Source organism: Tachyglossus aculeatus, chromosome 9 (assembly GCF_015852505.1).
Source record: "Tachyglossus aculeatus isolate mTacAcu1 chromosome 9, mTacAcu1.pri, whole genome shotgun sequence".
Lineage (NCBI taxonomy): Eukaryota > Metazoa > Chordata > Mammalia > Monotremata > Tachyglossidae > Tachyglossus > Tachyglossus aculeatus.
In genome coordinates this window covers 34,338,869-34,363,089 of record NC_052074.1, presented here as the reverse complement: position 1 = coordinate 34,363,089, position 24,221 = coordinate 34,338,869, and the positions used below count along the sequence as shown (strand labels likewise).

Below are 24,221 nucleotides of genomic sequence, written 5' to 3'. Positions count from 1 at the left end.
TCTCTATATGTTGCCAATTTGTACTTCCCAAGCGCTTAGTACAGTGCTCTGCACATAGTAAGCGCTCAATAAATGCGATTGATGATGATGTCTCTATGTGTTGCTGACTTGTACTTCCCAAGCGCTTGGTCCAGTGCTCTGCACACAGTAAGCGCTCAATAAATACAATTGATTGATTGATTCATTCATTCTGGCAGTCGTATTTCCTGAGCGCTTCCTGGGTGCAGAGCACTGGACTGAGCCCACTGTTGGGTAGGGACCGTCTCTATATGTTGCCAACTTGTCTTTCCCAAGCGCTTAGTCCAGTGCTCTGCACACAGTAAGCGCTCAATAAATACGATTGATGATGATGATGATGATGGACTAAGCGCTTGGAAAGTACAATTCAGCAACTACCCAACAACGGGCTCGCGGCCTAGAAGGGGGAGACAGGCAAGAAAACCAAACCAGTAGGCAGGGGTCAATACCATCAAAATAAATAGAATTATAGCTATATATTCCTAGGCCTTCCCAGACAGAGCCCCCTCTTTCCTCCCCGCCTCCTCCCCCCAGCCCCTCTATATATGTATATATGTTTGTACAGATTTATAACTCTATTAATTTATTTATTTTACGTGTACATATTTATTCTATTTATCTTATTTTGTTAATATGTTTTGTTTTGTTGCCTGTCTCCCCCTTCTACACTGTGAGCCCACTGTTGGATAGGGACCATCTCTAGATGTTGCCAACTTGGACTTCCCAAGCGCTTAGCGCTCAATAAATACGATTGAATAATAATAATCATAATGGCATTTATTAAGCGCTTACTATGTGCAAAGCACCGTTCTAAGCGCTGGGGGAGGTTACAAGGTGATCAGGTTGTCCCACCGGGGGCTCACAGTCTTCATCCCCTATTTTACAGATGAGGGAACTGAGGCCTAGAGAAGTGAAGTGACTTGCCCAAAGTCACCCAGCTGACAAGTGGCGGAGCCGGGGTTCAAACCCGTGACCTCTGACTCCAAAGCCCGGGCTCTTTCCACTGAGCCACGCTGCTTCTCGATGCTTGAGTGAATGAATGAATGAATGAACTACCCAACAACGGGCTCGTGGCCTATTAGGGGGAGACAGGCGTCAATACCATCAAAATAAGTAGAATTATAGCTATATATTCATTCATTCAATCGTATTGATTGAGCGCTTCCTGTGTGCAGAGCACTGGACTAAGCGCTTGGGAAGTACAAGTCGGCAACAGTTAGAGACAATCCCTGCCCAACAACAGGCTCATGGCCTAGAAAGGGGGGAGACAGACAACAAAAGAAGTAGACAGGCCTCAATAGCATCAAAATAGATTAATAGAATGATAGCTATATATTCATTCATTCATTCAGTCGTATTTATTGTGCACTTACTGTATGTAGAGCACTGGACTAAGCTTGTAAAGTACAATTTGACAACAGAGAGAGACAATCCCTACCCAACAATGGGCTCACAGTCTAGAAGTCGGGGAGACAGACAACTAAACAAGACAAATAGACAGGCCTCAACACCAACAAAATAGATGAATAGAATGATAGATATATACGCAGTATTAATAAAATAAAATAATAGACTAATAATCAAATGCCCCTCTCCCAACACCAGCTTTTCCCCCCTAAAGAAACTCCAAAAACGGCTCTTCCTCTCTTCCAGATCGCCATTCCTAACAATGTGAGGCTAAAGTGTATTTCCTGGAACAAAGACCAGGGATTCATCGCCTGCGGCGGAGAGGATGGGCTGCTGAAAGTCTTAAAGCTAGAAACGCAGACAGGTAATGTTTTCGTCGGCGGGGTGTGACCTCCGTCGGTCTGGGACATCGATTCGTTCACCGGTACGTGAGGTTAATGTATGTGGTGGGCAGAGAATGTGTTTGGTGTTATATTGTAATGATAATAATTAGGGTAGTTGTTCTATTGTAGTAATAGTGATGATGGTCGTTGTGAAGCGCTTACTACGTGCCAAGCACTGTTCTAAGCACTGAGAGAGATACAAGGTAATCAGGTTGTCCCACGTGGGGCTCATAGTCATCATACCCCTTTGACAGATGAGGTAACTGAGGCACAGCGAAGCGAAGCAACTTGCCCAAGGTCACACAGCAGGCAAAGGCAGAGCCGGGATTAGAACCCATATCCTTCGAATCCCAAGCCCGTGCTCTTTCCACTAAGCCATGCTGCTTCTTTCATTCAACTGTATTTATTGAGTGCTTACTGTATGCAGAGCACTGTACTAAGTGCTCGTAGTCTCCCAAGTGCTTAGTACAGTGCTTTGCACAAGTAAGCGCTCAATAAATATGATTAATAATAATAATGCAGTAGCCCTTAACTCTGTGAATTTTGTGGATCCGTGCTTCTCAAGCGCCAAGTACAGTGCTCCACAGCAAATGGGTACTCAGTGAAGGCTGCTATAACTGCTGTTTAAAAGGAAAATGGAAATTAAATTGCAGTAAATACTACTGATTCATTCATTCATTCAGTCATATTTATTGAGCGCTTACTGTGTGCAGAGCACTGTACTAAGTGCTTGGGAAGTACAAATTGGCAACATATAGAGATGGTCCCTACCCAACAGTGGGCTCACAGTCTAGAAGGGGGAGACAGAGAACAAAACAAAACATATTAACAAAATAAAATAAATAGAATAAATATGTACAAATAAATAGAGTAATAAATACGTACAAACATATATACACATATACAGGTGCTGTGGGGAGGGGAAGGAGGTAAGGTGGGGGGAGGGGGAGGAGGGGGAGAGGAAGGAGGAGGCTCAGTCTGGGAAGGCCTCCTGGAGGAGGTGAACTCTCAGTAGGGCTTTGAAGGGAGGAAGAGAGCTAGCTTGATGGATGTGCAGAGGGAGAGCATTCCAGGCCAGGGGGGATGATGTGAGCTGGGGGTCAACGGCGGGACAGGCGAGAACGAGGCACAGGTGAGGAGGTTAGCGGCAGAGGAGCGGAGGGTGCGGGGCTGGGCTGGAGAAGGAGAGAAGGGAGATGAGGTAGGCGGGGGTGAGGTGATGGAGAGCCTTGAAGCCGAGGGTGAGGAGTTTTCTGCCTGATGCTGTAGGTTGATTGGTAGCCACTGGAGATTTTTGAGGAGGGGAGTAACATGCCCAGAGCGTTTCTGCACAAAGACTATCCGGGCAGCGGCATGAAGTATGGATTGAAGTGGGGAGAGACAGGAGGATGAGAGATCGGAGAGGAGGCTGATGCAGTAGTCCAGACGGGATAGGATGAGAGCTTGAACGAGCAGGGTAGCGGTTTGGATGGAGAGGAAAGGGCGGATCTTGGCAATGTTGCGGAGGTGAGACCGGCAGGCTTTGGTGACGGCTTGGATGTGAGGGGTGAATGAGAGAGCGGAGTTGAGGATGACACCAAGGTTGTGGGCTTGTGAGACGGGAAGGATGGTAGTGCCGTCAACAGTGATGGGAAAGTCAGGGAGAGGGCAGGGTTTGGGAGGGAAGACAAGGAGTTCAGTCTTGGATGTGTTGAGTTTGAGGTGGCGGGCAGACATCCAGATGGAGATGTCCTCAAGGCAGGAGGAGATGCGAGCCTGGAGGGAGGGGGAGAGAGCAGGGGCAGAGATGGAGATTTGGGTGGATTCCACTGTGCACGCAGCCTTCCACCCCGGAAACTGCGAGAACAGCCCCAGGAGGCTGGAACAGGGGCTGTGGTGGCCCCCTTCAGCCCCCAGCAACTTCAAGGAACCAGGTGGCCAATAAAAGTGGACTTGGCTTAATTTTTTTCTCGGCTGCAGGCAGATTGTCTGAGGGGAGGATAATCTGGGTGAGAGACTGGGCATGAGTAAGAAAGAGTAAAGTGTGTGGAGACCTATATCTTGCCACTTTTCTTTCTGTTGCACTCTCTCTCTCTCTCTCTCTCTCTCTCTCTCTCTCTCTCTCTCTCTCCCTCTCCTCTCTCTTTTCCTCCCTCTTAATCTTGACCCACCATCCTTGACTGCATGGATGCCCGTAGCTAGACCTATACAAATTTCCTTTCCTTTCGATCTATAAGAAAAATGCATTAGGTTGACAATTAGTAGCATTTATTGTGCACTCATTATGTGCAGAACACTATGTTGGGAGAATACAAAAATAGTAAGAGACGTGGTCCCTGGCCTCAAGAATTTTACAGTGTAATGAGGGAGACATGCTGACCCAAATTATTGACAATAGTAGGGGTAGGAGAAAACACCGTAATTGTTAATAAATAACATAGTATTCTTAAGTGCTTACTATGTGCCACACACCGTACTAAGCGCTGGGATGGATACAAGCAAATCGGGTTGGACACAGTCTTAATCCCCATTTTACAGATGAGGTAACTGAGGCACAGAGAAGTAAAGTGACTTGCCCAAGGTCACGCAGTAGACAAGTGGTGGAGCTGGGATTAGAATGCATGACCTTCTAACTCCCAGGTCTGTGCTCTATCCAACATGCCATGCTGCTTCTCAGCTGTTAACTGTTGAAAGCGAGACTATGAAAGCATGGTGGCAAATGATGATGGAGTCTCCTATTGAGAGTGAGACATAATAATAAGAGTAATTAATAATTATAGTATTTGTTAAGCGCTTCCTATGTGCCATTCTAAGCACTGGGGTAGTTACAAGGTAATCAGGTTGTCCCTTGTGGGGCTCACATTCTTAACCTCCATTTTACAGATGAGGGAACTGAAGCCTCGAGATGTGAAGTGACCCGTCCAAGGTCACACAGCAGACAAGTGGCAGAGCGGGATTAGAACCCCCATCCTCCGACTCCCAAGCCCATTCTGTTTTTACTAAGTCACACTGCTTCTCACGTGCTTTGGTCCTGAGGGCCTGCACATCAAAGTGGTTTATAGTGATAGTGCTTGGTATGGGCAGGGAATGTGTCTGCTAATTCTTCTGTACTGTATTCTCCCAAGCCCTCAGTACAGTGCTTTGCACATAATAAGTGCTCAATAAATACCATGGATTGATTGATAGTGGTTTGTGTGGTCTCACTCCCACTCTCTTCCTTGCCAGTAAGGTTCCCACTGGGGCTTACAGGGCAGTGAGATGGGCAGGAATGCATCCCGCCTGGATTACTGCCTCCTTGCTGACCTCCCATCCTCCTGTCTCTCCCCACTCCGACCCATACTTTTCTCTGCTGCCCAGATCATTCTTCTACAAAAACATTCAGGACATGCTTCCCCACTCCTCAGGAAACTCCAGCAGTTCCCTGTCCACCTCCACATTAGACAAAAACTCCTCACCACTGGCTTCAAAACAGTCAATCCCCTTGCCCCCCTTCTCTCTCACCTCACTACTCTTCTACTACAACCCAGCCCTCACAGTCCACTCCTAATGCCAACCTTCTCGCTGTGCCTCTGTCTCGACGCCAACCGCTCACCCATGTCCTTCAAATCCGAGAGACAATTAATCTCCCCCAAATCAGAGCAGTGCCTGAGAATGCCTGGTCAGAGACGCTCGGAAGGAGGGGTGAGCTGAGGCCTGACAGGTTTTAAAGGGGGCTGATGTTCAAAGCGGGAGGAAGGGTGAGAGCGAAAGATTGGAGGTGGGAATGTTGAGAGCCAGGCACAGTAAAAAAGTTACCTTGGAAGGAGCAACCAGCATGGCCCTAGTGGAAAGATCACAGGCCTGGGAGCTAGAGGATCTGGGTTCCAATCCACTCACTACCAAACTGTGTGACCATGGGCAAGTCACTTTCCTTCACTACACCTCAGTTTCCTCATCTGTAATATGAGCATTAAATCCTCCTTCCTTAGACTGTGAGCCCTAAGTAGAATCTACTTATCTTGTCCCTTCCCCAGCGCTTAGTACCGTGCATGCCGGAAAGTACCATAAGGAAAAAATAAAAGAGCAAGGAGGACTCACATGAGACGATGGAGAATCTTGAAGCCAAGGAGTTCCTTGACAACAAATGGTCAGGATTTTCGGTTTGTTGCAGGAAGAAATGAGTATTGGAAGAATTTGAAGGCTTGAGAGATGTGTGTTAGCTTCAGAGTGTGGTACAGTCATCTCACGATACAGAGAGCTCTTTTAGCACTTACTTTCATGATCACACTATTTAATTTTATGCAGATAGTTGTCCTGTGGGCAGGCATCGCTTAATACAGTGCTCTGCGCACAGTAAGCACTCAGTAAATATGATTGAACAGAAGCCACCACTAGTGGTGAAGTTAACCTTTAGGTGCGTATGTGGCTGAAAAGGCCAATTCAGGATACACAGCCCTGGTCACTTTGTTGTGTTGTTGTAATTAATGTTTGTAGCACCTAAGCTGTTTCTTTTCTTTTGCTTCCTTCTCTCTCTCTCTCTCTCTCTCTCTCTCTCTCTCTCTCTCTCTCTCTCTCTCTCCCTATGAAGTTTTTGCTCAAAGAAGGCTAATGCCTTCCTGATCCAATGAACCCTGCAGGTCTGTCCTCAGCGATTGGCTCGCAGTGTCTAGCTGGGATGCAGTATTGTCTGAATCTTTGTTTTACCCAGTTTATATATGCATACAGTTGTCTTTCAGGCAGTAAAATTCACCTGTGGATTCATGTGTGACTGAAAAGACCAGCGTGAGATGTACATTTCTGGCCACATTGCGCTCAAAAAAAGATTGCCCCTTGTTGCGTTGTCATAATGGTAATAATAGTGTTTGTTAAGCGCTTCCTATGTGCCAAGCACTGTTCTAAGTGCAGGGGTAGATACAAGGTAATCAAGGTTTTCCCACGTGGGGCTCACAGTCTTTATTCCCATTTTCCAGGTGAGATAACTGAGGCACAGAGAAGTGAAGTGACTGGCCTAAAGTCACACAGTTGACAAATAGTGGATCTGGGTTTAGAACCCACGACCTCTGACTCCCAAGTCCGTGCTCTTTCCACTGAGCCACGTTTGCTTCTCCCGGTGTTATTTTCTCTTTTAGCCCCCTTGTCTCTCGTTCCCTACATAACGTCCGCTCTTTCACGATGGCAGTACTTCCTGCTGGACAATTTTTGGCATTCGCCTCCCAGTTTTCTGCAGTGACGCAACACTGTCTAGGGCTTTGTTTTACAGCGTTCTGAAGGTGCTTCCTCTTCCCTCCTTGGTTTTGGTTTCCCATTTGGTTTCTGTTCTCTGTACTGCAGTTATTTGGTTATCTCGCTATCACTCATTCTCTTCACGCGTCCCACCCAGCCATAGCCGGGTTTAGGTGAGCAGAGCTTCAATGCTAGGAGGGACTGTGTTCCAGGACTTGTCGCTCACGATCCAGGCTGGCCATTTGATGCTGAGTATGACCCCAAAGCAACACTGGTGGGACTTCTCAAGGAGCCTGGGTGGGATCTAGGGCTCACGGAGAAGGTTGGACAACGTTACAGCCCTGGAAGTCTTCTAGTTTGGTCTGGGGCCAGGTGCCAAGCTGTGCCCAGACTCTGTTTAACAGACTTCCAAATGATGTGTTGACCGTCTCGATTCAGTCTTCTCCCGTGCCTCATTCATGGTGATGATGATAGTGCCTCTGAGAGCTCTGAGATCCTGTGGCATTACCATAACGGTCCATGTGTCGAGGAAGAGTTTATGCAAGTCCTTAAGTAGACCGTCCCCTCCGTGTTTGTAGACCTCAGCCAGTTAACCATCGAGTCCAGGGGCTTTTTCATTTTTCATAGGTCTGACTGCTGTGGTGACTTCCCCAATAGCTGAGACAAATGTCAGATCTTCAGCTACTGGGGAGTTTTGGATGTTTGGCAGGGTCTCGTTTTCAAAAGCGTGTCAAGGAGAACAGCAAAATATTTTGGCATCTTTTTAGGATTCCCTCCTTGTCTGTGATGAGATGGGAATTATCTTCACTCTTCAGAGTTTATGCTCACAACATGTAAAGAGCATTATAACGGCTTTAGAAAAGTGTAGAACCTTTTGGTTTCATGGCGGTCTGCAGTGCCCTGGATCACTTCTGCTTTGGCATCCCACTACCTGTCACACGTTCCCCAATCTGGTTTGCCACTCACGAATATAAGTTTCTGAAAGCTTTGCCACAGGACGCTGCTGATGCAGTTGATATTTTGCAGCAGGTCGGCTTGGGATTTCCTAGCCATTTTCAATGTATCGGTCTTGGTGCCTTCTCTTGGCTGGGCCCTTTTCACATGGAATGGCCCATCTGCGATGAACACTGGTGATTGTGGTTTGATGTGCTGGGATGTTGCTGCAGCTTTTCTTGCAGGTGTTCTTCAGGGGTTTCTCTGAATTGGTGCCCAGTTTTTGGCACAATAGTTCTAAAGACAGTTCAGATTTGGAGTATATGAGATGATGGTCTGGCCAAATCCCTGCTGCAAAGTTTGCTTTAGCTTAATGCCACCTCTTTAGCTTAGATCGCCTAGCACAAGGTATCGTTGCTGAATAAGATGTGAAAGATATCACTGAAAATGAAGTGCTCTATTTCCAAATTGACAAACTCACCCTCTCCGCTGAACTCCCTTGCTCCCCTGTCCCTCCACCCATCTCGTACCTGTAACCTGCAGCCCTGGATCGCCTCCACAGTACACTTTCTCCTCTCTTGTGCCCAAGCTCTGGAGCCCCGTTGGAGGGAATCCAGACGTCTCTGTGACCTTGTCCACCTTAAGTTCGTTCTTATCTGCTTCGATTGGGCCCTTTCCACTCACCGACAACAATACTTCTCCTTCCTAATTCACTCCCATATCCACTGGCCCCACCAGCTGTTCCAGACATTTAATTCCCTCCTCAAACCTCCTGTCCCTCCTCCCACACCATCTCTTTCCCCTAATTTCTTGGCCACATACTTCATCAACAAAATTGAAAACGTCAGGCATGATCTACCTAAAATCTCCCCCCTGTTCCTCTTCAATACCCGCCCCCCCCCGCAACCCTCTTTGACTCTCCCTATATTCCCTGCAGGAACGCAAGATGAGATCTCTCGCCTCCTCTATAAATCCACCCCCTCCACATGTATTTCTGACTCCATCTTGTCATACTTTTTAAAAACCCTTCTTCCCTCCTTGACTGCCATCGTCAACTGTTCACTTTCCAGTGGCTTTTTCCCCACTACCTTCAAACATGTTTATGTATCCCTTATCCTAAAAAACGTCCTCCCTTGACCCCATGGCTTCCTCCAGCAATTGCCCCATCTCCCTCCAACCATTTTCTCTCCAAACCTCATGAGAGTTGTTTACACCCGCATTCTCCACTTCCTCTCCTCTGATTCTCTGCTAGATCCCCTCCACTCTGGCTTCCTCCCCCTTCACTCCACAAAAACAGCCCTCTAGAAGGTAACCAATGACCTTCTCACTAAATTTGAAAGCCTCTACTCCATCTTAACCCTCCTGGCCCTCTCAGCCACCTTTGATGCTGTAGACCACACCCTTCTCCTTGAAACTTTATCCAGTCTTGGATTCACTGTCCTCTTTTGGTTCTCCTCCCGTCTCTCTGACCGCTCCTTCTCAGTCTCTTTTCCCGGCTCCTCCTCTCCATCCCACCTTCTGACAGTGGGGGTCTCTCATGGCTTACTTCTAGGTCTCCTTCTATTCTCCATCTATCCCACCCCTTTGGAGAACTCATTTGGAGAATCCTGACTGGATTACTGCATCAGCCTCCTCTCTGATCTCCCATCCATCTGTCTCACCCCACTTCAATCTATACTTCACGTTGCTGCCCGGATCATCTCTGTGCAGAAACGCTCTGGGCATGTTACTCCCCTCCTCAGAAATCTCCAGTGGCTACCAGTCAACTTACACATCAGGCAAAAACTTCTCACTCTCAGCTTCAAGGCTCTCCATCACCTCACCCCTTCCTACCTCTCCTCCCTTCTCTCCTTCTACAGATGGCCTCAGTTACCATATCTGTTGAATGAATGAATGAAAGAAAGCTAGTGCCTCCTTGTAGACATTGCTTCTGGACTCTGCAGCACAAGGAGAAATTCTGCTCCTTGAGCCACAACTCCGTACTGACTTCTGTTTTAATTTTATATGCTGTGTATTTTTCCTTGTCCATTCTGCTCCAATCCTCCTTTCCCCCTACACCTTTAGGCATAGATTGTGAGCTCTTCGAGGGACAGAGTCTGTGTCTAAATCCCACCTAGGTAGTCTTTCCCAGCACTCAGTACAGTTCTCTGATACAGTAAGCGCTTAATAAATACTACCAGCACTACTGCTAGACGTTTTAAGCACGTACTGTGTAGAGCATCGTGCTAACTGCTGGGGAAAAAAGTACAGAAGTAAGAGTTAGACACGGTTCCTGGGCCTCCATGGGGCTCAGTAGGCTAGAAATAGGGTAGGGCAGGGTTTGGTGACAGGCAAAGTGAGAAAGGTGAAATAATGTGAATAGAAAACAACATAAAAATGCAGTATCCAGTCAGTCCGGTGGTAAAGGTAGCCGTTGCTTAAGACCAGTGGTGGCCCAGTATCACAGGGCTCCAACCTGCAGTCATTCATTCATTCAGTCGTATTTATTGAGCTCTTACTGTGTGCACAGCGCTGTAATAAACGCTTCTGTGGAGAGTGAGGCCAAGAGGCTTTCTGCTGCAGCTTAAGTCCCCACAGCCCAGCATGCTCAGGGCTTGTCAGGAGCAGGTACTCTGGATGTTGTGATGGGAAGGGGACAGGGTAACCAAAAGATCTGCTCAGTTGACCGGTGGAGAGCTCTAGAAAAGCCAAAGGGATACAGTGCTGCAGCTTAAATCCCCAGGCCGTGTTCCCATTGCACAGTTTCAATGTGACATAATGGAAGAAGTGGGGAATGCTCTTCCCAAAGTTCAAGTCTTTCCTGATAGAGCACAATGCCCAAGTTGGAACATGTAATGTAGGAAGAAAAGGTTATATCCAGGGATTGGGTGTTGGGCTTGGCGTGATGCTGCTGTGTTTCTCAGACCTAATGCACGGGACTTTCTGCTTTTATAACTTCATGAAATTTCGTGCCGTCAAATAATCCTGAGTGGCTTTCTAATTGTAATGGAAGGGTACTTAAAAAAAATAGCCCTTGTACTAAGCACAGAGATAGATACAAGCTAATCAGGTTGGACCCAGTCCTTGTCCCACAGTCTTAATTTCTATTTTACAGAAAAGTTAAGTGACTTGCCTGGGGTCACGCAGCAGACAAGCAGCAGAGCTGGGTTTTTAATCCAGGACCTTCCAGCTTCCAGGCCCGTGCTTTTTCCTCTAAATCCTGCTGTTTCACATTGGAACCTGGAGCAAAGAGGTGCTGGCTTGGACCAAGGCTGGAGGGGCCACAGAGCAGTCCTGGGCGGTACTTACTAGGGCATCCCAGTGGCAACATCTGCTCGCCCATTCATTCATCCAACACCACACCCACACCCAACTGAAGCATGCATCTTGACACTAATTTGCGCAACCCATCCCTCCATTTTGCTGCAGATACTGACAGGTTGGGATGGGCAAAGTACAATATGCAGTGTGGATCAAAGGGCCGTCGTAATCGCTTTGGCGCGTGTATTTTTAGGGGTGTTTCTCAGGGGGCTGTGAAAAATGCTGCCTGCTTACTTTCTCATTGCACTCCATGCCCCACTGGGAACTTGACGTGCAGAGACAGGAGAGCGTAGATGGTGCTGTGAAACTATTATCATTATAATTAGGAGAAGCAGCATGGCTTAGTGGAAAGAGCATAATAATAATGGCATTTATTAAGCGCTTACTATGTGCAAAGCACCGTTCTAAGCGCTGATGGGCTTGGGAGTCAGAGGTCATGGGTTCTAATCCTGACTCCACCACATGTCTTCTGTGGGACCTTGGGCAAGCCACTTAACTTCTCTGTGCCTCAGTTCCCTCATCTCTAAAATGGGGATTAAAACTGTGAGCCCTATGTGGGACAACCTGATTAGCTTGCTACCCCAGCGCTTAGAACAGTGCCTGGCACATAGTAAGTGCTTGACAGATACCATTATTATTATTATTATAATTAATTTCTTCAGCAGGTTCTTGCTCCTGAAACACAGGACCAAGGTTCATCTGTTCTTCTCAATGGGAGGCAGTCATCAGTTAAGACTGTGAGCCCACTGTTGGGTAGGGACTGTCTCTATATGTTGCCAACTTGTACTTCCCAAGTGCTTAGTACAGTGCTCTGCACACAGTAAGCACTCAATAAATGCGATTGATTGATTGACTGATTAAGAGCAAAATGAGGTACTATTTCTTAGAAGCTGGGACTGTGACTTGATTTGAATAGATAGCTCTTTCACTCCACCCACATACTCATTCAATCGTATTTATTGAGCATTTACTGTGTGCAGAACACTGTACTGAGTGCTTGGGAAGTACAAGTCGGCAACATATAGAGACAGTCCCCACCCAACAGCGGACTCACGGTCTAGAAGGGGGAGACAGACAACAACAAAGTTCAGTCTGTCACCAGATCCTCTTGGTTCTACCTTCACAACGTCGCTAAAATCCATCTTTCCCTCTCCATCCAAACTGCTATTCCACTGATCCAAGCACTTAGCCTGTCCCGCCTTGACTAGTGTATCTGCTTGGTCGCTGACCTCCTTGTCTCTCCCCACTCCGGTCTATGCTTCACTGTGCTGCCCGGATCATTTTTTGAAAAACAAGTTCAGTCCGTGTCTCCCGACTCCTCAGGAACCTCTGGTGGCTTCCCATCCACCCTCACATCAAATAGAAACTCATTACCATTAGCTTTAAAGCACTCAATCAGCCCACCCCCCCAACCCCATATCCCACCATATCTCACTGATCTACTAACAGCCCAGGCCGTGTACTTTGCTCCTCTGGCACCAGCATGCTCACTGTGCCTTAGTGTCATCTCTGTCACTGCCAAACTCTTTCCCATGTTCTCACATTGGCATGGAACTCCCTCCCTGCTTCGCCACTTGTCTGCTGTGTTGTGACCTTGGGCCAGTCACTTAATTTCTCTGTGCCGCAGTTGCCTCATCTGTAAAATGGGGATTGAGACTGTGAGCTTCATGTGGGACAATCTGATTACCTTGTATTTACCCCAGCGCTTCGAACAGTGCTCGGCACATAGTAAGCGCTTAACGAATATCACAATTGTTTTATTATTATTCATTCATTTATTCAATCGTATTTATTGAGCACTTACTGTGTGCAGAACACTGTACTCAGCGCTTGGAAAGTACAGTTCAGCAGCGGATAGAGACAGTCTCTACCCAACAATGGGCTCACAGTCTAGAAGGGGGAGACAGACAACAAAGCAAAACAAGTCAGACCACCACTCTCCCGACCTTTAAGGCCTTATTGAAGTCATGTCTCCTCCGAGACTTCTTCCCGCATTAAGCCTTCTTTTCCCCAGCTATCTCTTCCTTCTGGGTCATCCTGGATCTATGACCCTGGGGCATTGGATATTCGCTCCCTCCTCAGCCCCACAGCACTGAAGTATATACCTATAACTTACAAATTACTTATTCATATTAATGTCTGCCTCCCCTTCCAGACCGTCAGCTTGTAGCGGGCAGGGAATGTGTCTACCAACTGTTGTATGAGCGGTTAGTACAGTGCTCTCCACATAGTAAGCAGTCAATACTGCTGCTGATATCTTTAATTCTTTTCCACGGAGTTTAGTGAAAATGATGAAACAAGGGGAATTCCTCCCTCCGCCCCACAAAGCAGTTTTAATTTACTGAGCCAGTTGGAATTTCCCATCAGTCAATCAGTAGTATTAGTTGAACATCTATGGTGTGCTCTGCAGATAGTCAGCGCTCAATAAATACGATTGAATGAATGAAGAGTACTGTAATAAACGCTTGGGAGAGTACAGTAGAAGTAGTAGACCTGATCCCTGCCCTCAGAAAGTTTGCCATGTAGTGATGGGGACAGACGCTAACGTAAATGAAAGAGACGGGGAAGTGAGAAGGTATGTAAGAGGTGTATATAAGTGCCATTGGAGATTGTGAGAAATTAAGTGCCTGAAATGGCAGTTGGGGCACTTGACATAAACTGGGGAAATAAGAAATGAATTGGAAAAACTTCTTGGAGGATATGTGATTTCAGAAGGGCAGTGAAGATGGAGAGAGCAGTAGTCTGTTGAATATGAAGGGGAGGAGGAGGAGGAAGAGTTCCAAGAACCTGAGCAACAGTATGACCTAGTGGTTAGATCACAGGCCTAAAAGTCAGAAGGTCCTGGGTTCTAGTCCTGACTCTGCCACTTGGCCGCCGTGTGACCTTGGGCGATTCACTTCATGTCTCTGTGCCTGTTACCTCATCTGTAAAATGGGGATTCAGACTATGAGTCCCACCTGGGACCGGCACAGGTAATCCAACCCGATGACCTCGTAGCGCCTGGCACGTAGTAAGCGCTTAAGAAATACCATTAAAAAAGGGATCGGGGAGAGCTTGAGTGAGGGGGTCAGTGGCAGGAGAGACAAGAATGAGGCTTGAAAAGAATGAAGAGTACAAGCTGGGATGTAGTGGGAGAAGAGAGTGGATAAGTAGGAGGGAGAGAGCCGACTGAAGTTAATGGGCAGAGGTTTCTGCTTGAAGCAGCGGGGAATGGGCAACCATTGGAGGTTTTTGAGGAGTGGAGAGATGTGCACAAAATAATATTTTAGAAAGATGATCTGGGCAGCTAAGCGATGTATGAACTGGAATGGGGACTGGAGGCCAGGAGACCAAGTGAGAGGCTGATGCAGTAGTTAGAGCAGGACCAGCACGGTGGCCATTGGGATGTAGAGGGGCTATTAAAGGCTCAGAGTCTGAGAAACTGAGTCAGAAGAGATTCAAACTGCTGCCTCTGAAGGACACGAAACAGCACACGATTGCAAATTGATTGCAGACCTGTGCTTTGAAAGGACATGTGGTGCTTGTGGTCTGTTCCTGATTTATTTATGAGCTATCCGTCCTTGTTGATCCTGGTGTTTCAGTTGGAGTCATCTGTAATTGTAATGCATTTTTAAAATGCGTATTTATAGAATTGTTTTCTTTGTGGGCTTTGGGTTGGGCAGGGAGAAATAACTCGCAGCGTGGCTTGGTGGAAAGAGCACGGGCTTGGGCGTCAAAGGACGTGGGTTCTAATCCCGGCTCCGCCGTTAGTCTGCTGTGTGACCTTGGGCACTTAACTTCTCTTTGCCTCAGTTACTTCATCTCTAAAATGAGGATTAAGACTGTGAGTCCCTTAGAACAGTGCTTTGAACATAAGTGCTTGACAAATACCATCATTAAATGTGGGACAACCCGATTACCTTGGGGAAGCAGCATGGCGTAGTGGATAGAGCGTGGGCCTGGGGGGAGTCAGAAGGTCATGGGTTCTAACCCCAGCTCTGCCACTTGTCTGCCGTGTGACCTTGGGCAAGTCAGTTCACTTCTCTGGGCCTCAGTTCCCTCATCTGTAAAATGGGGATTAAGACTGTGAGCATGGGACAACCTGATTACCTTGTCCCTACCCCAGAACAGCACCTGACACATGGCAAGCACTTAACAATATCATAATTATTATTATTATTGTTATTGCAACTACCCAGTGCTTAGAACAGTGCTTGGCACCTAGTAAGCGCTTAACAAATACCATCATCATCGTCATCATCTTACTAGATCTGAGATAAATGTTCCTATATCTCGGTGACCTTGAAAACCAATGAAGAATACTTCTAATTTGTCTCTGCCTTCTAAAATGTACTGTATGTATATTTACATTTTTCTTAGATGATGCAAAATTACGAGGGCTTGCGGCACCCAGCAATCTTTCGATGAATCAGACTCTTGAAGGCCATAGTGGTAAGTCGTCATATTATTTTATCATGAATTATCTTTGGTCATTTAGAAAGAAGTACAACCTTTGTGCGAAGGACTGTGTTTTTCAATAATATGAATATTCTGGGAAGAGATACAACAGCCGATCTCACGTTTACTTTAGCGAGAGGAAAATAGCAATGTCATCCCCAACCTTGTATCTGCAGCTATGCACAAAGTAAGCCCCTCCGCACCCCAACGCCTTGCCTTTACTGATCTGCTCCCCCGACCCCCCCTTTAAAATCTCCACTTTCCCTCACCCCACCCCAGTTTTAAACATTTTATCTCCCCTTTCCCCAAGGCTCCTGTACATTCTCTCCTCACCTGGGCTCACTTAAAAAGCTTCTTTAAAGATTGTGAGTCGTGTGTAGGACAGGGGCTGTGTCCAACGTCCAACCTGATTATCTGGTATTTACCCCAGTGTTTAGAACCATCATCATCATCATTTTTGAAAACTTATTCCATAGCTGTGGTTGGGCTCTTGTTTGACTTCAACCCCTAGGCTCGTTACAACTGGGGGGAAATGGGCCAGGCTGGGCTGGATAGGGGGTGTTGTGGTAGCAGTGCTCCCCTGACTCACCTGATCTCAGGAGCTGGGGAATGGTCCTGTTTTTTGTGCTTTTATTTTTTTTCAGTAGTGCTGAGTGGGTGACAGGAACCAAGAGAGAATCATCTGGACAGGGACAGTAGTTTCAGGGGTGCAGAGGGTGGGAGGGGGACCCTAAGAAGTGGGAAAACAGGCAAGGTGTGGGGAGAGAAGTTTAAAGATAGGCTGTAGGAGAGGGGGATGAAGGGAGGTTAGAGACAAGCTCATCTGCCTGCTGGGTAGGGACAAAACAGCTATTTTACTTTAGCTGGAAGTAAGAGTTGGTTTCACTATTAGGGAACCTTCTGTAATAAAACGTTAAACCAAATTTTGTCATGAATAATTTCAAGCTGAACAAGATTAATTATCCATTAGAAATTAGAAAGGCAACTTTTCCATTTTCATATTTGGTATAACAGAAATATTCACTTGGCTATAGAAGATAAGTTATGGTTAATGCACTCAATTCTATAATGCAGGGGTCATATTTCTGACCTGCGTTAGCCTGTATTAAGAAAAACACACACACATTATGGTTAAGCACTCCTTGGATGACACTAAGTGCTGATGCAGAATTAGTTCTTGTGATATCACATCACGTTCTACCTGGGTAGGCATGCATTGTCCAAGAAATTTCCCTAATTCCCCAGTTGCATTCTCTCCAAAACCTAGCAAAAGCATGCATTATGTATTTAGAATTTGTTTTAAATGCAAAAAAATCAGTGGTGGGATTATGCATTAGAAAGCTAAAATATTTGCCATGATTATTTGCATTGATTATATAGCTTTGTTAGAAAGATTCTCAGTGAATTTTAACTTATACATGCACCTTTCCACATATTCCAGGCTCCGTTCAAGTTGTGACGTGGAATGAACAGTATCAGAAACTGACTACCAGTGATCAAAATGGACTCATCATTGTGTGGATGTTGTATAAAGGTACTTGGCAGATGGGAGACAACCTGAAGGGTGGGAGATGATTCTTTCCTTTCAGGTCACGGAATATGACCTGTTTTGAGAGCAAAATGATGTAGAGAATGTTTAAGTCCCCGGCAAATAATATCTTTTAAGATTCGCTCTGCTTCATTCCTGCATATTTTTCCTTTGACTCCATTGATTATTGATTCCATGTCATTAATTCCATGTTTAAGAGAGGACAGTCACTTCAAAGAGCAGAAGGGGAGAACAAGAGATCTCATGTCTTTTGACTACTTAAAATCTTTTTCATTTTTAGATAAATTAAAAGCACAGGCACTTTTCATTCATTCATTCATTCATTCAATCGTATTTATTGAGCGCTTACTGTGTGCAGAGCACTGTACTAAGCGCTTGGGAACTACAAATCGGCAACATATAGAGACGGTCCCTACCCAACAGTTGGCTTTCATCTCACCTATTCATCTCATCTGTATTGCTAGATCCCTCATTAAAGGACAGTCAGATCAGGAATGCTAGTTGGACATGCTTTCTTAAAGCAAGAGTATGTTTTCAGTGCTCAGAACAGTGCTTGGCACATAGTAAGTGCTTAACAAATACCATAATTATTATTGTATAACAGGGCACACTATAAAAGTCTGACAAGTTGCCATAGGACAGAGTGCCATTTTCTTCAGCTGTATAACATTTATATTTGCACGATTACAAAAACTCTTCAGACCAAGCAGTAAATAGATGGGAGGAAGGAGCAGAGCTCCATATAGGGTGGGAGGGTGAATCTCAGTCACCCTGGAGCTTTTCCCCAGATGAAAATTCTCCATTCTCCTTCCTAGAATGGAGGTGGAGTGGGAGGAGGATATAGGAGTGGTGTGAGCGTGGAAAAAGAAGAGAAAGGGAAAGCAGGAAAAGGGGCTGGAGAAGAATTAGGTGTTTCCATTCCCTTTGCTTCTCACCCTGACCCGCCCGAGATCCCAGCTAAATGAAGTCCCAATTACAGTGGGGCTAGAAGGCCCATCCTTTCTGTCGTAGAATTTGGATCTTCTCGATTTTCTGTTCTGAAGTGGTTCTGTTGTATTTCCTAATACTTATACATTTGAAAGCTCTGAAACGATTCCTTGATTACATTTCAAAATTTTCCCTCGAGACAGGAATCTTTTGGCAGCGACTCTGGACTACATCAGAAATCAGTCCTCTCTTAATGTGATCACATTCTTAATGTCTCCTTGTTATAGCCTGCTTCCTTGTAGTCCTCGACTAGGTAGGGGTATGATGGGCTTTTGCTTACTGCATATTCTGTTCCCGTGAAGGGATTCATCACAGCTGGATTGTTTAAGAAACGATATTTGTTTTATATTTATGACCTCAATAAATATTGATTGTGGTCTAATTCCACTTTTAATTATTAAACAATTATCATTTCTTTTTCTTGTTTCCATTTGCTTTACTTGGGTATTGAACGAGGGGAAAGGGATTACATTTAGAATATCGATTTTTCTAGCCTTGCACCGGCAAACTAGACTGTATACTTTCAGTGTGAAGGAAAGGAAGGTAATAATACTGTTTGATTAGAGACACAGCATGGCTCAGTGGAAAGAGCCCGGGCTTTGGAGTCAGAGATCGTGGGTTCAAATCCCAGCTCTGCCAATTGTCGGCTGTGTGGCTTTGGGCCAGTTGCTTAACTTCTCTGTGCCTCAGTTACCTCATCTGTAAAATGGGGATTAAGACTGTGAGCCCCCAGTGGGATAACTACATTGCCTTGTAACCTCCCCAGCGCTTAGAACAGTGCTTTGCACATAGTAAGTTCTTAATAAATGCCATTATCATTACTATTGGTCAACTATTTTCTATTTAAATCCTTTAAAGAGCTAAAGGTCAAGTTAACTTTAATTGTTTAATTTTTTATTTTAGTTGTGTACGGTCTGAAGACAATATATTAATGGCTAATAATTGGACTTGTGTGGACAATACTTTAGTCATCTGGAAAAACTTCCTGGCAACAGCTAAATGCATTTTGAGGCGTGTCTACTATTTCCTAAGCAGATTTGAATGTATAATTTTGACTCTGAGGTTCATTTTGGGGTAACAGGTTCTTGGTACGAGGAGATGATTAACAACAGAAATAAATCAGTTGTTCGTAGTATGAGCTGGAATGCTGATGGACAGAAAATCTGCATTGTGTATGAAGATGGAGCTGTGATTGTTGGTTCAGTTGATGGTAATGCATTCAAGTTAATTTACCTTACGTTTTTACCTTTTTGTTCTAATCACGTGTTGAAATTCAGATGAAAAAATGAATAGCAGTCAATATAATACATTTTCAAGAGAAATTCGTTTCCCCAGCTTCTTGTTAAAGTAGTTGTGATGTAATCCAAAGGGCCCATTTTTATTCCAAGCATATTTGACAGTGAAGGTAACTTTGTGGAAAAACCACCCATTTGTTTGAAATCACCCACAATTGTAGGTAGAGATGAATTTTACAAGCCTTTTTAATCTTTACAGTTTTACATTTGACATATAAGTCAAGTAACCTCCAAGTCACTGAACTTTCTAGAAAATAGAAATAGAAAAATTTCTAGAAAACAGCTTTCTAGAAAATAGCCTTTCCGATTTTCTTTGCTTTGTAGTAACTGAAAAAAATAACATCAAATTTTCTACTCACTTGTTTCAGGCAATCGCATTTGGGGAAAAGATTTGAAAGGTATACAACTGTGCCATGTAGCATGGTCTTCGGACAGCAAAATCCTACTCTTTGGGATGGCAAATGGAGAAATACACATCTATGACAATCAAGGGAATTTTATTGTAAGTTTACAGATGAGTAGGTGTATTTGATTTAGCTGAATTTTATGCTGCTTTTCCTTTCATTCTTCACCTAAAATTAGTCAAAATTATTCATCTGATTTAAAAATCTTATTGTTTAAAATGGGTTAGTGGGGTGTTTTAAAGGACTGGCCATTAAAAAGCATATTGTTGTTGCTAATTCGGAATACTGGATATTTAACACTGAAGAAGTGGGATATTTAATAAAGAAGAGGTATGCAGTGAAATTTTTACAAGCATTTTTTATCAGCTGATACAAAAGCTCACTAATGCAGAAGAATGTTGATGTGCATTTCCAACAACTACTTATACAAAAGCTGAATTTACAGTGGCCAAGTAGAAGAATAATTCAGGTACGAGGCCAATTTCCATATGGACTGCTGAATTTACATTGGCCAAGTAGAAGAATAATTCAGGTACGAGGCCAATTTCCATATGGCCTGTTTGGATAATTGAGAACAAAATGTATTTTTTTGTTTTGACGCATCCAGACAATTTGTTATAAACCCATTAATATAAAGGATAAGAAAAATTAAGTCTAGAAGAAGAGTTTGGTGAAGGTTTTGTTCAATAGAACAAATAGAATGAAATCAAGTGGCATGATCTACAGTGCTGGTATGCTTTTAGCAAGATAATAGTATTAATGATGATGAAAACCTTTTTGAGCCGGTTCATAAACTTGTTTTTAGTTTATTGGATTATGGAATTATATCACTTAGCTATGCATTGCTTTTCTTATACTATTCTATAGTTGAGCTTTAGTTATTATTTCTTATTAAGTGCCGTTGAGTCGTTTCCGATTCATAGCGACTCCGTGGATATACTTTCTCCAGAACGTCCTGTCCTCTGCCATAATCCGCAACTTTTCTAACGGTTCTTCCGTTATCGCCGATGTGGTCTCTATCTGTCTAGCTGCTGGTCTGCCCCTTCCACATCATCAATCGTATTTATTGAGCGCTTACTATGTGCAGAGCACGTCTTCTCCACATGTCTAGCATTCATGTCTTCTCCAGAGAATTAGTCCTTCTGATTATGTGTCCAAAATATGCTAATCTAAGTCGAGTTATTTGGCCTTCCAAAGACCACTTTGGTTTAATTTGGTCTAAAATCCATGTGTTGGTTTTTCTGCCATTCCTTGGTATTCGCAAAAGCCTTCTCGTTCATTCATTCATTCAGTCATATTTATTGAGCACCTACTGGGTGCAGAGCACTGGACTAAGCGCTTGGAAAGTACAATTTGGCAATAGATAGAGACAATCCCTGCTCACAATGGGCTCACAGTCCAGAATGGGGGAGGCAGACATCAAAACAAGTAAACAGGCATCAATAGCATCAATATAAATAAAAAGAATTAGAGGTATATGTACACGTCAGAACAAGTAAAACAGACATTAATAGAAATAAATAGAATTATAGATAGGTGCATATATACACAAGTGCTCTGGGGAGGGAGGGCAGAGCGAAGAGCGAGTCGGGGCGAGGTGGGGGGAGCTGAGGAAAAGGGGGGCTTAGTCTGGGAAGGCCTCCTGGAGGAGGTGAACCTTCAGGAGGTCTTTGAAGGGGGGACGTGTGATTGTTTGGCGGATTTTACGTTGTACAAATTCTCCGAGTTTCCAGATGCATCCTACTGGTAGAGATTTTAAGCTCTAAAAACACCAGGTTGCTGTAGATCCTAATTTTTCCCGTATTGTGCGATGGTAGAGGGGAAGACTCTCCTACGAATTGACGCCTCATCGTGGCAGGAGAGTTTGCATATGTTGATGAAGCTAGTGCTATGCCATATAGGGCCTGTCAACCATCAAGCAAAAACGCCTCACTCTGTGCTTCAAGGCTCTCCATCATCATCATCATCAATTGTATTTATTGAGCGCTTACTATGTGCAGAGCACTGTACTAAGCGCCTCGCCCCCTCCTACCTCACCCCCCTTCTCTCCTTCTCCAGCCCAGCGCGCACCCTCCGCTACTCTGCCGCCGCTAACCTCTTCGACGTGCCTCGTTCTCGCCTGTCCCGCCGTCGACCACCGGCCCCCGTCCTCCCCTGGCCTGGAATGCCCTCCCTCTGCCCACCCGCCAAGCTAGCCCTCTTCCCCCCCTCAAAGCCCTACTGAGAGCTCACCTCCTCCAGGAGGCCTTCCAAGACTGAGCCCCCTTTTTCCTCTCCTCCTCCCCATCCCCCCCGCCCTACCTCCTTCCCCTCCCCACAGCACCTGTATATAAGTTTGTACAGATTTATTAGTCTATGTATTTTACTTGTACATATTTACTATTCTATTTATTTTGTTAATGATGTGCACGTAGCTTTAATTCTGTTTGTTCTTAAGACTTGACACCTGTCCACATGTTTTGTTTTGTCGTCTGTCTCCCCCTTCTAGACTGTGAGCCCGTTGTTGGGTAGGGCCCGTCTCTATATGTTGCCAACTTGTACTTCCCAAGCGCTTAGTACAGTGCTCTGCACACAGTAAGCGCTCAATAAATACGATTGAATGAACGAATTTGAGGAGGGAGGGCATTCCAGGTCAGACGTACGATGTGGGCCAGGGGTGGACAGACAGCGGAGCAGGCGAGAACAAGGCTCAGTGAGAAGTCTCCACCACATTTCAAAAGAATCGACGTTCTTTCTATCCTGTTTTTTCACCGTCTAGCTTTCAGATCCAAACATTGTCAAGAGCTTGAGTAGCCACTTTATATAAGCTTGGATTTTTCGTGAGAGAATTTTGATAGCTTGTACTTCCCAAGTGCTTAGTACAGTGCTCTGCACATAGTAAGTGCTCAATAAATACGATTGATGATGATGATGATAGGTGAACTGAATTTATAATATAGGGATAAAAAAGTGTGTTAGGTAAGGATTTGACATTGCTAAAATTCATGTAACAATTTCTTTAGATGAGAATGAAGCTAAATTGCTTAGTGAATGTCACTGGAGCGATCAGTATTGCTGGAATACACTGGTATCACGGCACAGAAGGTTACGTGGAACCGGATTGTCCCTGCCTTGCTATTTGCTTTGACAATGGAAGATGTCAGATAATGAGACAGGAGAATGACCCAAGTAAGTACAACTTGCATTTTAGACTCTGGAGAAATAGGAGTTTGGAATTATTGGTAGCCTAAAGCACTAGAGACATTTTGAAGCGTGAACTACAACTTCCCTGAGATTTTCCTTTCCACCGCCTATTTAGATCCCATCTTGATTGACACCGGGATGTACGTCGTGCATATACAGTGGAACCACTGTGGAAGTGTCTTGGCTGTGGCGGGATCCCAGAAGGCAGAAACCCAGGATAAAGATGTCAATACCGTGCAGTTCTATACTCCGTTTGGCGAGGTAAAAATATGTCTTGCTTTTGGTTTTCCTCTTAAAGCTTTACAATTTGTAGTGTGAAGGGAAAAGAAGGCATTTCGTTTTGGAGGTAATTGAGAGTTTTTGAGTACATGACAAGTGTGCGAACCCATTAAATTGCAAATTGTTCCGGCTTGCTAAACTTCTCTAGGTGACCTTCTTTAATTGTATTCCTTCAGTTAAAGGCACTATTTTACAAGTTGCCCTTGTGCTTGGTTCCCACAGACAGTCTGATTGGTGGGCACTTACCAGAATATATTGGAGGAATTCACCTATAGCAGGATCGCTGTCCATGAAAGCGTATTCCCTTTATTGAACTGAATGCTCCTTGTAAAAAAAAAACAAACACAGATCTTGATTTGTGGATTGGTTAACGAAAATGCTTTTTGTCTATTTTGGAAATGGACAGCCTTTTTCTATAGTTAAGGCCTCTTTCCATAGCTTCTAGATGCAATTTGTCAATTTTGCCTAACGTCCACCTCACCTTTGGCAAATTCAAATATGTAACATGCCCCTACAGTGCTTAAATGGTTTGCTTTTGAAGGAATAATTAATTGAAATGATTTTTGGAAGTATCCATAAAAGACTGTTTCTGTCTCAGACGTCCACAACCTTGGTGTCAGCCCCTGTCCCTCGTTGTCTTTTTCATGTCACATTCTTGCATAGTGTTAAATCTTTGAAGTTTCTTCTGTGCGTCATTTCCCAGATCCCTCCCCAAAGTGCTACCTCCACATTGGTCTTTCTGCCTCTGGTCTTTCCTCTCCGCCCCGATTTAGACTAAGTGCTGCTGCTGCATGTGATATTTTCTTCAATGTTGTTCAGCATCCATCGATTCATGCCTTTTAGACTGTGAGCCCACTGTTGGGTA

General features: G+C 44.8%; 1 protein-coding gene across 2 annotated transcripts in view; it reads left to right on the top strand.

The window, feature by feature from the left end:
- Window positions 1–24,221, top strand: part of WDR35 (WD repeat domain 35) — a 109,405-nt gene that overhangs the window by 1,744 nt on the left and 83,440 nt on the right. For both annotated transcript variants that reach the window (XM_038751350.1, XM_038751349.1), the window contains exons 2-8: window positions 1,672–1,789; window positions 15,582–15,653; window positions 17,101–17,193; window positions 19,277–19,405; window positions 19,859–19,992; window positions 22,897–23,062; window positions 23,193–23,338. In XM_038751350.1, the coding sequence (XP_038607278.1) occupies window positions 1,672–1,789; window positions 15,582–15,653; window positions 17,101–17,193; window positions 19,277–19,405; window positions 19,859–19,992; window positions 22,897–23,062; window positions 23,193–23,338 (858 nt within the window). The remainder of the gene's footprint in view (window positions 1–1,671; window positions 1,790–15,581; window positions 15,654–17,100; window positions 17,194–19,276; window positions 19,406–19,858; window positions 19,993–22,896; window positions 23,063–23,192; window positions 23,339–24,221) is intronic.